Here is a 12,742-nt window from a genome sequence, read left to right as displayed (position 1 = left end):
GAATGATTAGTCAGAGACAAATACAAGGTACCAGACAGGGGCGTTTTAAGAGAGGAGGGGGCCAGCAGTGAAATGACTCCCCAACGGTCGGCAGTGAACTGACTAGTCTGTGCCCAGAGTCTACTGTGCATGTTCCCGGCGATTACCCTACTGTGCAGCACAGTTACAATCATCACAGGACTTCAGAGAGGTATGTATTAAAAATATGTGCTCAGGGTGTGTGGTGTGGGCCCCCCATCCTGGACCCAGGGGCCCGTGTGCACAGCACACCCTGCACCCATTATAGATACGCCCCTGGTACCAAAAATAATTAGTTACAGTAATTACAATAGATTATCAGCTATAACTATTAGCTGCTTTCTCCTGTACAGGTGCTGCTGGAACTCCCGGGGCTGACGGTCAGAAAGGTGACACAGGTATTACAGCGAGTAATTACTCTGTATACTCACACACACGTTACTCATATAGACATTAGTCTCACTCATTATACACAGGTATTACTCACATAGGAATAAGGCAGAGCATGGGCGGAGTCAGGAGGGGGGCGATCAGTTTACTCTCCTCCCCTGTAACACCACTTCCCTGCCCACTACCACTGACAGCTGTATAGCAGCGCAGCGGCACATCATACATAGGCCCATATTCAATTATTTTCGCACCCGCGCTACTTTTTCACGTGCAGCACTTTTCGCTGATATCGCGTGTTTTGGCCGCAAAAACTTATCGTGCGTGCCCCCGATATTCACCGTATTCAATTCCAAAGGCCGCGAAAACACGTCTCAGCGAAACTCTAACAGGCGAAGAGTGCTGTCAAAAATGGGGAAATCAGACTGATACCCCCCAAAAGATGCACTAACATTGGGGATCAGTATAGATGTCCCTGAATAGCCCTACTGAAGCTATTTGGGGTACTTAAGTGCTGTCAATTGCCTCTAATTAGCGTCTTTGCACAAGTGGTGAAGAATAGCATTAAGCAGTTTTTTGGGGTGAAAATAAGTAGTCCTGTCAAATTTGGGGTACATGAAAATGGGTGCTAGCGTAGTGTAAAGTCGCTAAAGTGAAATTTTAAAAAACACACCTTCAGCAAGCACCTGCAATCAAAAAAACACCTCCCCTGTACTTGCAGGCCCCCCAAAAGTCTATATCGCTAGTTTAAAAGTTTGTACCCCCACTTTGCACTTTTTCACCCCCATTTTCAAAGTAATTTTTTGGGGTATTCCTCACTTTTTTTTTAGGGATTTTTTGATGCAGTTATGCTTTGGGGGTCGGTCCCAAGGGTGCTGAGTGGTTTCCCGATGTTTTTTACACTTGCTATTCATAGGCGAATCTTTTCCGCCGATTACATTGCAAGTATTTGGAATTGAATATGGCGAAAAGTTTCTGCCTGGCGAAATGACGTCATCCGCGCTACTTTTTCGCGGATTCCGACTCTTCGAGGCAAATTGAATACGGGTCATAAAGAGAGAGGAGACTGCTGCTGCTCAATGTCAGCAACCTAACTGGTCTCGCCGCAGCCCAGCACACAGCAGCATCCTGTCTCTGGCCCTGACGCAGAGTCCTGGGTGTAAGCGCGTCATTTTGGCACAAATCGCATTTTGCTTGTACTACACATCTTTGCCTCTGTAGGTTCGGATGCATATTACATTTGATCCTCCTTATGCTTAGAGCAGTGGTTCTCAAACTCGGTCCTCAGGACCCCAAACAGTTCATGTTTTCCAGGTAACCTGTGGATCTTTAAAATGTGACAGTTGGTCATACGCCTGTGCACCTGTTAGGTGTTGAGCGAAATGCGACCTTAGAACAAGTTTTTACCAATACCAGTAAATACGACTTCACGCCAATGTGTCCTATACAACAAGCCACAGGAAATATGCACATGTAGAACTATGTTAGCTCGATCTCTGGTGATGATGATTGGCCACTCCTTCTGATTGGCTGACTAATGCTGGCCATACACCAGCATGACCAGCATAAGATAAGATTCAACTTACGTTTTCCCTTGAACTGCCCCCGGCAGCTCTCTGGCAGTCTCGGCCACATGATTGACACACGCTGTACATACGATCACATGATACGATGCATAGTGCGTCCGTTTGTCTAAGCAGCGTCATTTGTAGAAATAAAAAAAAAAGACTGATGAACGCGTGGGGAGATCCGTGTTGCATGCATCTGTCTTCAATAAAATAAGCACAGATGGTTCAGTGAGAACCATCCGTGCATCTGTGAAAAAGAAAAAAAAAGTTTTGAAAAAAAAGTGGTGTGCCACCCCCCCCCCCAAAGAGCAACCAGCCCCGGGCTTTAGTAACCCATCGCCCAGGGGTGTCAGGGATAGCCCCGGGCTATCAGCCTGGGCCTGGGGTGCCCTGGAGGGGAGGACCCCTTTATTGGGGGGGCCCCCAGCTCCCCAGGGATCCCTGGTCTGGGCTGACTAGCGGTCAGGGTTAATGCTTTGGCTGGGGGGCCTGGTGAAAGGGATCCTCTGGCTGTGGCATTAGCCCCCCGCTAGAAAAAGTCCGGTGCTGGTTCTGGAAAATACAGGGGGACCCTACGCATTTTTCCCCCTGTATTTCCAGAACCAGGACCGGATCAGAGCCCAGTGCTGGTTGCGCAGAATACGAGGGATCCCTACGTCGTTTCTCCCCCATATTTTGGCAACCAGGGCTGGTTCTGACTAGCCCGCTGCTGGTTATGCTTACATATGGGGGACCCTTACGTTGTTTGTCCCCCGTATGTTGCCCAACCAGCACTGGGTCACTAAAGCCTAGGGCTGGTTGCTCTTTAAGGGGAGGGGGCACGCTGTTGGTTTTTTTAAACACTTTTTTTTTTTTATCACAGATGTACGGATGGTTCTCACTGAACCATCCCTGCATCTATGTTTATTTTATTACAGACAGAAGCATGCATCACGGATCTCCCCGTGCGTGCATCAGTCTTTTCTTTTTAAAAAATGACGCCACTCGGACGCATGATTTATCGTATGGTAAAAAAACAAGGCATGATCGGCATTCGGATCATATCCTACTTAAAAAATACACGATTTCTACATGATTCATCGTACGACGCATCGAAAATCTGGCAATCGGCCCGAAATCGTGCAGGTGTATGGCCAGCATTATTGTCTCCCAATTTGTGAACTGCATCATCTTGTCACCACCCCCTGTGATAATGCTCCTGGACCTCACGCCAGTCAGCTTCCAACTGTCATTTTTCAAACAGATGATAGTTGGGAGCTGATTGGCTGGAGCACCATTAACATACGCAATGAATTTTATCACTCGTAAATTATAACACTCATTGATAAATAAGGCCACTCGTTTGATGTTGTGCTATGTACAATTACTTGCTGGTTTATATGTTATAATCTTTGGTACCACTTCCCTGTGGAGTCCGTATGAAACAGTTAGGAATACTGTATTGCATATTGTACTCCTCTGCACCTTTTGATGACTGCCCGGCAGGTTACTTACACTACTCTATCACATCATGCATATATTCTGTATCACTGCCTACTGCGTTTGAGATATTATTGTAGACCTGATTGGTATTATTATGAGAGTAAACAGAACACCAATCTGTTATAAATCCTTAGTTGTGGCATCACTAGGGGGGAGCGGGCCGCACCGGGTGACACCATCCAAGGGATGACAGTAATATAGCAGGGCTGCAGTGGCACACATTAGGGGGTGTGGACATGAGGCAATGCACCTTTTGGCACGCACGAGGGGTATGTGAGTGCCGCACTTTCTAAGTAAGGTCTGTCCTTGTGCTATTGTGCGTGAGGCTCCGATGGTCCTCGGTGTTACCGAGTTGCATAGCGATCGCAATCATTAGCATATTTTTGCAGCGGGTCTGCATGCGTAATCGCAGCTGCGATCTCAGTTTCATTCCTTGCTGTATCAGGACCATCATACAAATACATTATATACGCACATTATACACATACATTAACATACACATTCTACATGCACACACATTATACACGCACATTATACACATACATTATCATACACATTCTACACGCACATACATTATACACGCAGATTATATACATAAATTAACATACACATTCTACAAGCACACACATTATACACGCACATTATACACATACATTATACACGCACATTATACACATACATTATACACATACATTAACATACACATTCTGCACGCACATTATCATAATACACACACATTATACACACACATTATCATAATACACACACATTATCATAATACACACACATTATACACACATTATCATAATACACACACATTATACACACACATTATCATAATACACACACATTATACACACACATTATCATAATACACACACATTATACACACATTATCATACACATTACAAGCATTACACAGGGCCCGATGCAGAGGGCAGAAGATTGGTAGTGTAGGTGAGATAGTTGGGATAACAATGATAGTTTTGCAGGACAGAGGGGAAATACAATCTACAGCTGAGAGATGTCCTTAAATAAACTGATATTTGTTCCAGGTTAAGGAGCCTACAATAGCTTCTAGTTCTTCACTTTAATTTATGTCTTTTACTCTTCAGGAGTTCCTGGACTTACTGGGAACAAGGGAGAAAGTGGAATCTCCGGTCTCCCAGGCCCAAAGGGAGAACCTGGGGAGAACGGGGACTCTAGATCCCAAGGTACATTGAAACTAGCACGGATGGTGTAATGGTTAGCATTATGGCCTCACAGCACTCAGGGCTTGGGTTCGATCCCCACCACGGCCTTAAGGTGTGTACACACTGGGCGATAAAGTGGACGACTGAACGATAACGATATCGTTATCGTTCAGTCGTCCTCTTTATCGTCCATTTTTAACCCCAAAAAGATGAACGATAACGACGATGCGCGTTCCCGCGGGTCGTTCGTCATTATCGTTCATCGGGCTGACATGCAGGCCAACCTGACGATCTCGTCAGGTTGCTGCATGTCAGGGAATGGGGGAGAGAGCCCGGCGCTGAACGATATCGTTAATGATATCGTTCAGCGGCTGTGCTCAATGTCATGAACGACATTGAGCACAGCCTGCCGGGGACAACACTACATGATATCGCTCAGGGAGCATATCATGTAGTGTGTACCCACCATTACTGTGTGGAGTTTGTATATTCTCCCTGTGTCTGCGTGGGTTTCCTCTGGGTGCTCTGGTTTCCTCCCACACTCCAGAAATATACTGGTAGGTTAATTGGCTCACAACTAAAAAACGTACCCAGTGTGTGTGCATGTAATAGGGAATATAGATTGTGAGCTTCTAATATTTGGACATAATGTGAATGTCAAAAATACCGCGATCTAAAGCGCTGCAGAATATGTGCGCGCTCTATAAATAAATAAATAACCAAATATAGAATCACAATTACACCATGTCTTTACCTTTCATGGTGCACACTACACTTTTATATCCAGAGACACCTGTTGATGGTAAATGTGCACCTAGTAATGCAGAGAGTCGAAAAACAATCTCCATTGGCTCATTGTGTAACTGCAAAAACACTGTATAAAAGTCCACCCTCCAGCCACTAAATGGGCGCGATGCACCAAAGCCAGAAAATGCAGTTTTCGAGGGTTTGACTGCATTCTCATATGCACCAAGCCCCGGAATGCATAGCTTGGATGCGGTGAGCAATGCCATCTTCAGATGGCGTTCTCAATAGAAGACTATGAGCTTCTATTCCGACTCCCCCCCCGGAGGGATCCAGAAAAGGCTGAGAGGTCCAGGGTTGGTTATGCCGTTTTCGAGGGATTGACTGCATTCTCATATGCACCAAGCCCCGGAATGCATAGCTTGGATGCGGTGAGCAATGCCATCTTCAGATGGCGTTCTCAATAGAAGACTATGAGCTTCTATTCCGACTCCCCCCCCGGAGGGATCCAGAAAAGGCTGAGAGGTCCAGGGTTGGTTATGCAGTTTTCGAGGGTTTGACTGCATTCTCATATGCACCAAGCCCCGGAATGCATAGCTTGGATGCGGTGAGCAATGCCATCTTCAGATGGCGTTCTCAATAGAAGACTATGAGCTTCTATTCCGACTCCCCCCCCGGAGGGATCCAGAAAAGGCTGAGAGGTCCAGGGTTGGTTATGCCGTTTTAAATGTTTTTTTTTAAACACTTTATATAAGCGTGTCTGTCTATCTGTCCGTCTATTTGTCCTTTATGTATGGCCAGAGTTTTATACATAGTTCAACCAAATTTGGCACGGTTTGAACTTTGTCAGGGCCAGACACTGTCACACATATAAAAATGGGGACACTCTTAAATTACACAGGTTCCTGGGCTGCGTTTAGTGGAAATTGGCAGTCTGCCAAAAACCTGTGAGAATGCAACAAAAGTATCCTTTGGAACTCAGTCTGAGCAAACTTGATGGCTCATGCAAGTTAATTTTAAATCCAGAGCCTCGGTGTTTGTACAATGTTCTAGTTACGCCCTTGCATGCACAGTAATACCCCTTACACATTATACCACATTATACCCTTTACAGATTATGGGGTCTATTTACTAAGCAGTGTTAAAAGACAAAGTGAAAGGAGATAAGGTACCAGCCAATCAGCTCCCAACTGTCATTTTTCAAACACAGCTTGTGACATGGCAGGTAGGAGCTGATTGGCTGGTACCTTATCTCATTTCACTTTGTCTCCTAACACTGCTTAGTAAATAGACCCCTATGACACATAGTACTAGTGCCCCATATAACACATTATTCCACACAATAGCAGTGCCCCTTACACATTATGCCCCCCCCAGTAATTCACCTCCCTGTGTCCCTCCAGCAGCCTCTCGCCTCCTCCTGTGTGCCACCAGCAGCCAGAAGGTGTGGATTTGGGGCCGGGCCGGCAGGCAGTGGCAGACATGGACAGACAGCGCCAGCGCAATTTGAATCTGACATCGGTCGCGAGCCAATCGGAGCTTGCAGACAAGCAGCCAATCAGAAGCCACCACTGCTGATTGGCTGCTGGACTGTGAGCTCTGTTTGCGTTGCGACCGGTGGCTCTGTCTCTACATGATTGACTGCCAGTGCACCAGCTGTAGCCAGCTGGCGGGCCGGTACCAAATCATCATCACTGACACCCAGACCCCCCTCGATAGCCCTGAGTGGACTGACCCACCTTACGTGCATGACTGGAGGCAGGGGGAGTGGTGGGCCACAGAGGCAGCCTGGGCACCATAGCAGCCACACCCACAGTAGTTACACCACTAATTGCATGCATGATAGAAAAAAGTGGAGTCCTTTTCAGGATCAATTGGATGGGGTTATAGGCGAGGACAATGGGAACAAATAAAGGCTGCAGGTGTTCTTCAGGGTCCAGTCTTCATCCCAGCTAGTTACACGTATAGCACACAGAAGCCTGCACAGAATTGCATATGGAATCTCGCGGATATCAGCATACCGCGCTTGTGCCGCTCACAGAATGGAGATTATCAATGCAGACAGATCAATCCACCCATCAATGGAATTCACCATTCTGTGCAACGGCAATTGTGCGGTGACCATATGGGCGCACAGTTCTGGTCATGGAGTTTCATGGGTGCGTAATCCGACATCCTTGTTCAATCTCAGCATGCGTACGGAGGTGGGACAACTGTGCCTGATGGATATCTTGCACCCGGCATGGGGGCAAAATCTGCATATCTGTGTACAGCGGCACTGCGAAAATATGCCGCAGCCGCTGTTATTTGTACACAGACGCCCACGTTGGGGTCTCTGACCCGCCATTTGCATAGACAGATGCCGCACCATCCCTACGGTTGCTCAGAATGTCTGTCAGAAGTAAGTCGCCAGATCATTTACCCCTGCGTACAGACATATTCGCTGGCCTAGACAAGCCCACAAACATCATGTGACACTAGCCACCCCCCCCGTTACCTCCCATAAACGCACACTGACTGTCACTCACTCTGAGTACAGATTATCACATCGGCCGCCGTTGGAATTCAATTGCAGCGTAATTAGACGCCTGCGCAGTTAAAAAAAAAAAAAAAATCACCCAACTCCGCAAACATCACGAATGCGACAAATTCTTAAGAACACTCCCAGCCAAATCCCCCAAAACGAACCTGCATATAAAACTCTCTGAGAAAAGTGCTGTATACATAGGCTCACCATACTGTCCCTTTAAACCGGGACATTCATGAATTACACAGGTTCTGGGGCTGATTAAAACCAGGTGAAATGCAGGCTTGAAGTCAGCCAGCCACAGAACCTGTGTAATTCATGAGTGTCCCAGTTTAAAGTGAGCCTATGTATAAATAAATATCGTTATTATTATTATTCCCAAATGATTCTTGAGTAACCTCTTTTCCTAGTTACCGATGTCGTGCGGATTGTTGGAGGATCAAGAGGTCGGGTGGAAATCAAACGGAATGGAGAGTGGGGAACGATCTGTGATGATGAGTGGGATAATAAGGACGGTATTGTAATCTGCAGGATGTTGGGATACTCACGAGTTGTGGCAACATTCCTTGCAGACGCAGGTAAGAGGGTTCTGCTTCCACCAGATGGTTCCATTGGTCTGTGCAGCATTGCCAATCAGCACTGTCATCTTCCTGCCCAGTGCAGGGGGTGAGGCCACCATGGGGACTGGAGGTGAAGGGGGCATGGCAAGTCACCCAAGCAAGGGTCTCATCTGACTGGTACCCTGTACATGCCCAAGAGCACAGCAGGGAGCCTGGGAGGCTAGATTGGCTATGTGGCCTGGCATGGTTACTTATCGCTCTGCAGCAGGGAGCCAGCACACGGGGGGTAGTACACAACTCTGATTATATTTCATCCCATCTTACAATAACACCATACGTGTGTGTGTGTGCGCGCGTGTGCGTGCGTGTGTGTGTGTCATCTTTTTTGCTCAAAACGTGCATCTTATGCACATAGTTTAAACACATGGGGCCATATTCAATATGGGGCGAAAGTCTGCCCTCATCGCTGTTTTTACGTGTTATAAAGTATCGGCCACGTGCCCGCTTATCACCGCATTTAATTAGGATCCTGCGAAAACGGGACCCGCCAGAAGGGTAAGTATCGAAAAGTCCTGGGAATTTTCGGGAAATCATCTTGCCCCCCCCCTAAAGATGGTCTGACATAGGGGATCACTATGGGAACCCCCGATTTGGCCTGCTGAAGGTAGTCAGGGTTTTAATAGCGGCAGCAGGTGCATAAATGCGGCTTTAGAAGAAGTGATGAAGAATAGCACTTAAGGGTTTTTTTGGAAAAAAATAACTTCCCATCAAATTTGGGGTACATGAAAATGGGTGCAAGCATATTTTTAAGTCCCTAAAGTCATTTTTAAAAATTCTTCAAAAATGCACCTGCCGCTACCAGCCGCATTCTAGAAAACACCTGCCGCATACTTGGGAACCCCCCCTAAATTAATTTGGCTATTTTAAATCTTTGATCCCCAATATATTTTTATTTTGCCCCCAAAATAAAAGTTAAATATTTTTGGGGTGTCCTGAGGACTTTTTTTAAACATTATTTGACACAGAACACTTTTAGGTGACACTCCCAGGGGTGCAGGCTATTTTTTTAAGCCTGCACCCCTAAACCCCAATTCTGCACTTTTTTTCGCCATATATTACATGGAGAAAAAGTCAGCGAAAAGTCTTTGAAATTGAATATCGGGATAATTGTAACAGGCGAGAATGATAATTTGTCACCGATAACTGACTTTTCGCCTCAAATTGAATATGGCCCATAGAAGGGAAATAACTGCATTGCTAACACACACAGACCAGAGGGGTGTGTGGCATTTGTACATCTGTGTGTGACTGAGTCTGAATCTGTGTAAGTGCTACGATGTAAGCGCCCGTGACTTTTCCACACGTCAAATTTCCTTGTGCTTTGTCTGTGACTTTATATGTGTGTACAACCAATTCCTGTGCGTTTAAAGTCGCAGTTTAGAATCTCTGGTGCTCTGTGAGCGGTGGTTTTGCTGCGTCTGCGATACAACTAAGGCACTTTTTTTTTAAAATAAATTCTTTATTTTGGAGTTTGTAAAGTCTCACTGCGTATGACAACAATTACATATCGATATCACATTGGTATAAAGGGTAATAAACCTTGTTTTTTCTTTTGGTCCAATCAGATATTGGATGAGAGCCATTGTCAAGGGTGTTTCACTCGCTATTGGCCCCAAAGTTTTTCTGATAACTTTTAAAGTAATTGACGTAATTTAGTGAAATTTGACACAGACTTACTTTGGACTATGAGAAACATGAGGAAGTGACGGCCTCAGGGGTGGGGCAAAATTCAATTAGGGGAACCTCACCAACTGCCACCCTCACTGGCAGTTGGTGTCTCTGCCCTATTTGAATTTTGGACTGCGCTGCTGACTAGGGCGGTGAACAGCTGGCCTTCACTTCACACATGTGTGACCAACTGGCCTGGACGCTAATGGTGAACACTTTCAGTACTTGCTATGACTTCCTCATGTTTCTCATGGACCAAGGCATGTCTGTGTCACATTCTACATAATTACATCAATTGCTTTAAAAGTTATAAGAAACACTTTGGGGCCAATAGCGAGTGAAACACCCTGTACGATCCCATTTACCAACATGTACACATAATACTTCGAGAAGTAGAGACATATAGATCATTAGCATTTCCAAAGAGGGCGACAAGACAAAGGAAGGAGGAGGGAGGAAAGTTCGGGGGTTTGGGAAAAACAAAGAGGTGCGAAGGTGAGTTAGAAGACTGTAGAAATTCAACGGTCAAATAGAACTTGAGCGAAATTAAATAAGTTTACGTCTGAGTCCTAGGGAGTTTTATTATTCGCAATGAGTGATAAAACCCGTTGCGTATGATAAATGGTGCTCCAGCCAATCAGCTCCTAACTGTCATTTTTCAAACAGAGGACAGTTGGGAGCTGATTGGCTGGAGCACCATTATTGTATGCAACAAATTTCATCACTCGTTGTGAATGATAAAACTCGTTGATAAATGACGCCCTGAGTATTATAAAACTTGTTGATAATTAGGCCCCATAGGGGAGAAACAGAAGGGAAAAACATATGTAATATTACTGGCCATCTGTACCACCTTGTCAAAAGAATATACATTTTTAGGACTTCTAAGCTAGAGGAGCATACAGAGGTCATTTAAATGGCCTTCTCAAAATGTATATGTATACCACAGTTTTAAAGGTCCCCGTCCCAAGCTTCACAGAATGATGGGTTATCAGGAAATTGCACAAGGCACAAGACTTTAGGAAATATACCTCTCTATCTCTGCTCAGTCTTCTTCTCTTGCTTCCATCTCTCTCCCTACATCTCTCTTGCATGTGTGTATGTATATACTGTATATGTATACAGTACACATACAATTGCATATGTACACAGTGCCTAGCCTATACAAAATCATCATACCCTGTCAAACTTACCTTTTATCACTTTACACCCAGGCAAATAAAATAAATGAAATAAAACTTTTTCCAGCTTTTTATTCACTAATTTCACCTTACAGGATTCACCTAATGGGACAAAAAGTTCTGAAAATTAATAAAAAATGAAAATCTACAAAAAGGGTTTTGGTGGATGGGAAGGGATCAGTCCCCTTATATAATACTTTGTACAGCCGCCTTTCGCTGCAGTTACAGCCATCAGACTATTTGGATATGTCCCCACGAGCGTTGTGTACTTAGACTGGGGAATGTCTTCCTTGCGGAATTGTTTAGTCACGTTTTGTGGGTTCTGTGTATGATATGTGGGTCTTCTCCACAGGGACCGGGAAGATTTTTCTGGACGATGTGAAGTGCAAGGGTACGGAACAAAGTATCTTAGAGTGTGAGAAAAGTGACTGGGAAAAACATAACTGCAGTCACAACGAAGACGCCGGGGTGGAGTGCGCATACTAACGTCTGTCCTGCGCTCAGCGCACGCCGCTTTCTATGGACCTGTTATGTGTATGAGCAGGAAGATGTCGGAGTAACCACAGAATCAGAATTCGTTGTCAACTATTTTACCGTGTAATTGTATTGGCATTAAACAATCCATTAAACAAAACACAAATACAGCGCAGTGTATGGACTACTTTGCGCAATGCTGCGGAAGACGTTGGTGCTAAAAAATAAATACAACATGTTTGACTACGCTTGAAGTCTCCTTCTCCGAGAGAAGCCCATAAAGGAGACGCAGCTGATCATTGTAGAGGGCGGGACCGGACTGTCACGTCTTTAGAATTGCATTATTTTAACCCCGCCCCCTCCCTATGGACCGGAGATCCTGCCCGTTCTCTAGGAAGTGGGCGGGAGGTGGGACATCCAGCCACTCTTCCAGGGGTGCGGGGGACTGGCCACAAAATCTGGAGCTTCCTGCTCCTTACAGGAGAGTGTGCAAGTGTCATTTATACTAGGGCCCAGCGATAGCCAAAGACTAGTAATATCCAGAATACAGATTGGGCAGGGCACGAGTGATTAGTACAATATAATATAAAGTGTTTTACTGACATGCTGCAAGCGTACCAATGCGCAGGGAACACAAATCAGACATTCGCCAATAAATTGGGAAGACCTAATGGCGCTTTATCACATATAATCATAATAATAGATATCAATAAATACTAAAAAATAAACATTCAAATAAGTAAATCAATGCACAATCAGGTCTGCAGCAATTATCAAGAGGTACTGAAATCCCCTCAAGTTATATGATCTGAACAAAAGAAAAAGAAACTGCGCTACACAACATAGGAGTCTGGTAATTCATAAGCAAATACGTTCATTA

At 45.2% G+C, this 12,742-nt stretch overlaps 1 protein-coding gene across 1 annotated transcript in view; it reads left to right on the top strand.

Moving 5' to 3' along the window:
• The window catches only part of LOC148521180 (uncharacterized), a 101,178-nt gene extending 89,234 nt beyond the window's left edge, over positions 1–11,944 (top strand). Inside the window, exons 12-15 of the mRNA XM_088475545.1 lie at positions 372–416; positions 4,571–4,669; positions 8,330–8,497; positions 11,741–11,944. Of these exons, the coding sequence (XP_088331671.1) occupies positions 372–416; positions 4,571–4,669; positions 8,330–8,497; positions 11,741–11,874 (446 nt within the window). The 3' untranslated portion in view covers positions 11,875–11,944. The remainder of the gene's footprint in view (positions 1–371; positions 417–4,570; positions 4,670–8,329; positions 8,498–11,740) is intronic.
• The last annotated feature ends 798 nt before the right edge of the window (positions 11,945–12,742 follow it).

The sequence above is a fragment of the Taudactylus pleione genome, unplaced genomic scaffold (genome assembly GCF_031769625.1).
Source record: "Taudactylus pleione unplaced genomic scaffold, aTauple2 ptg000173l, whole genome shotgun sequence".
In the NCBI taxonomy this organism is placed as follows: Eukaryota; Metazoa; Chordata; class Amphibia; order Anura; family Myobatrachidae; genus Taudactylus; species Taudactylus pleione.
Note: the sequence above shows the minus strand (reverse complement) of the source record. Positions and strands in the feature narration are given on the sequence as shown.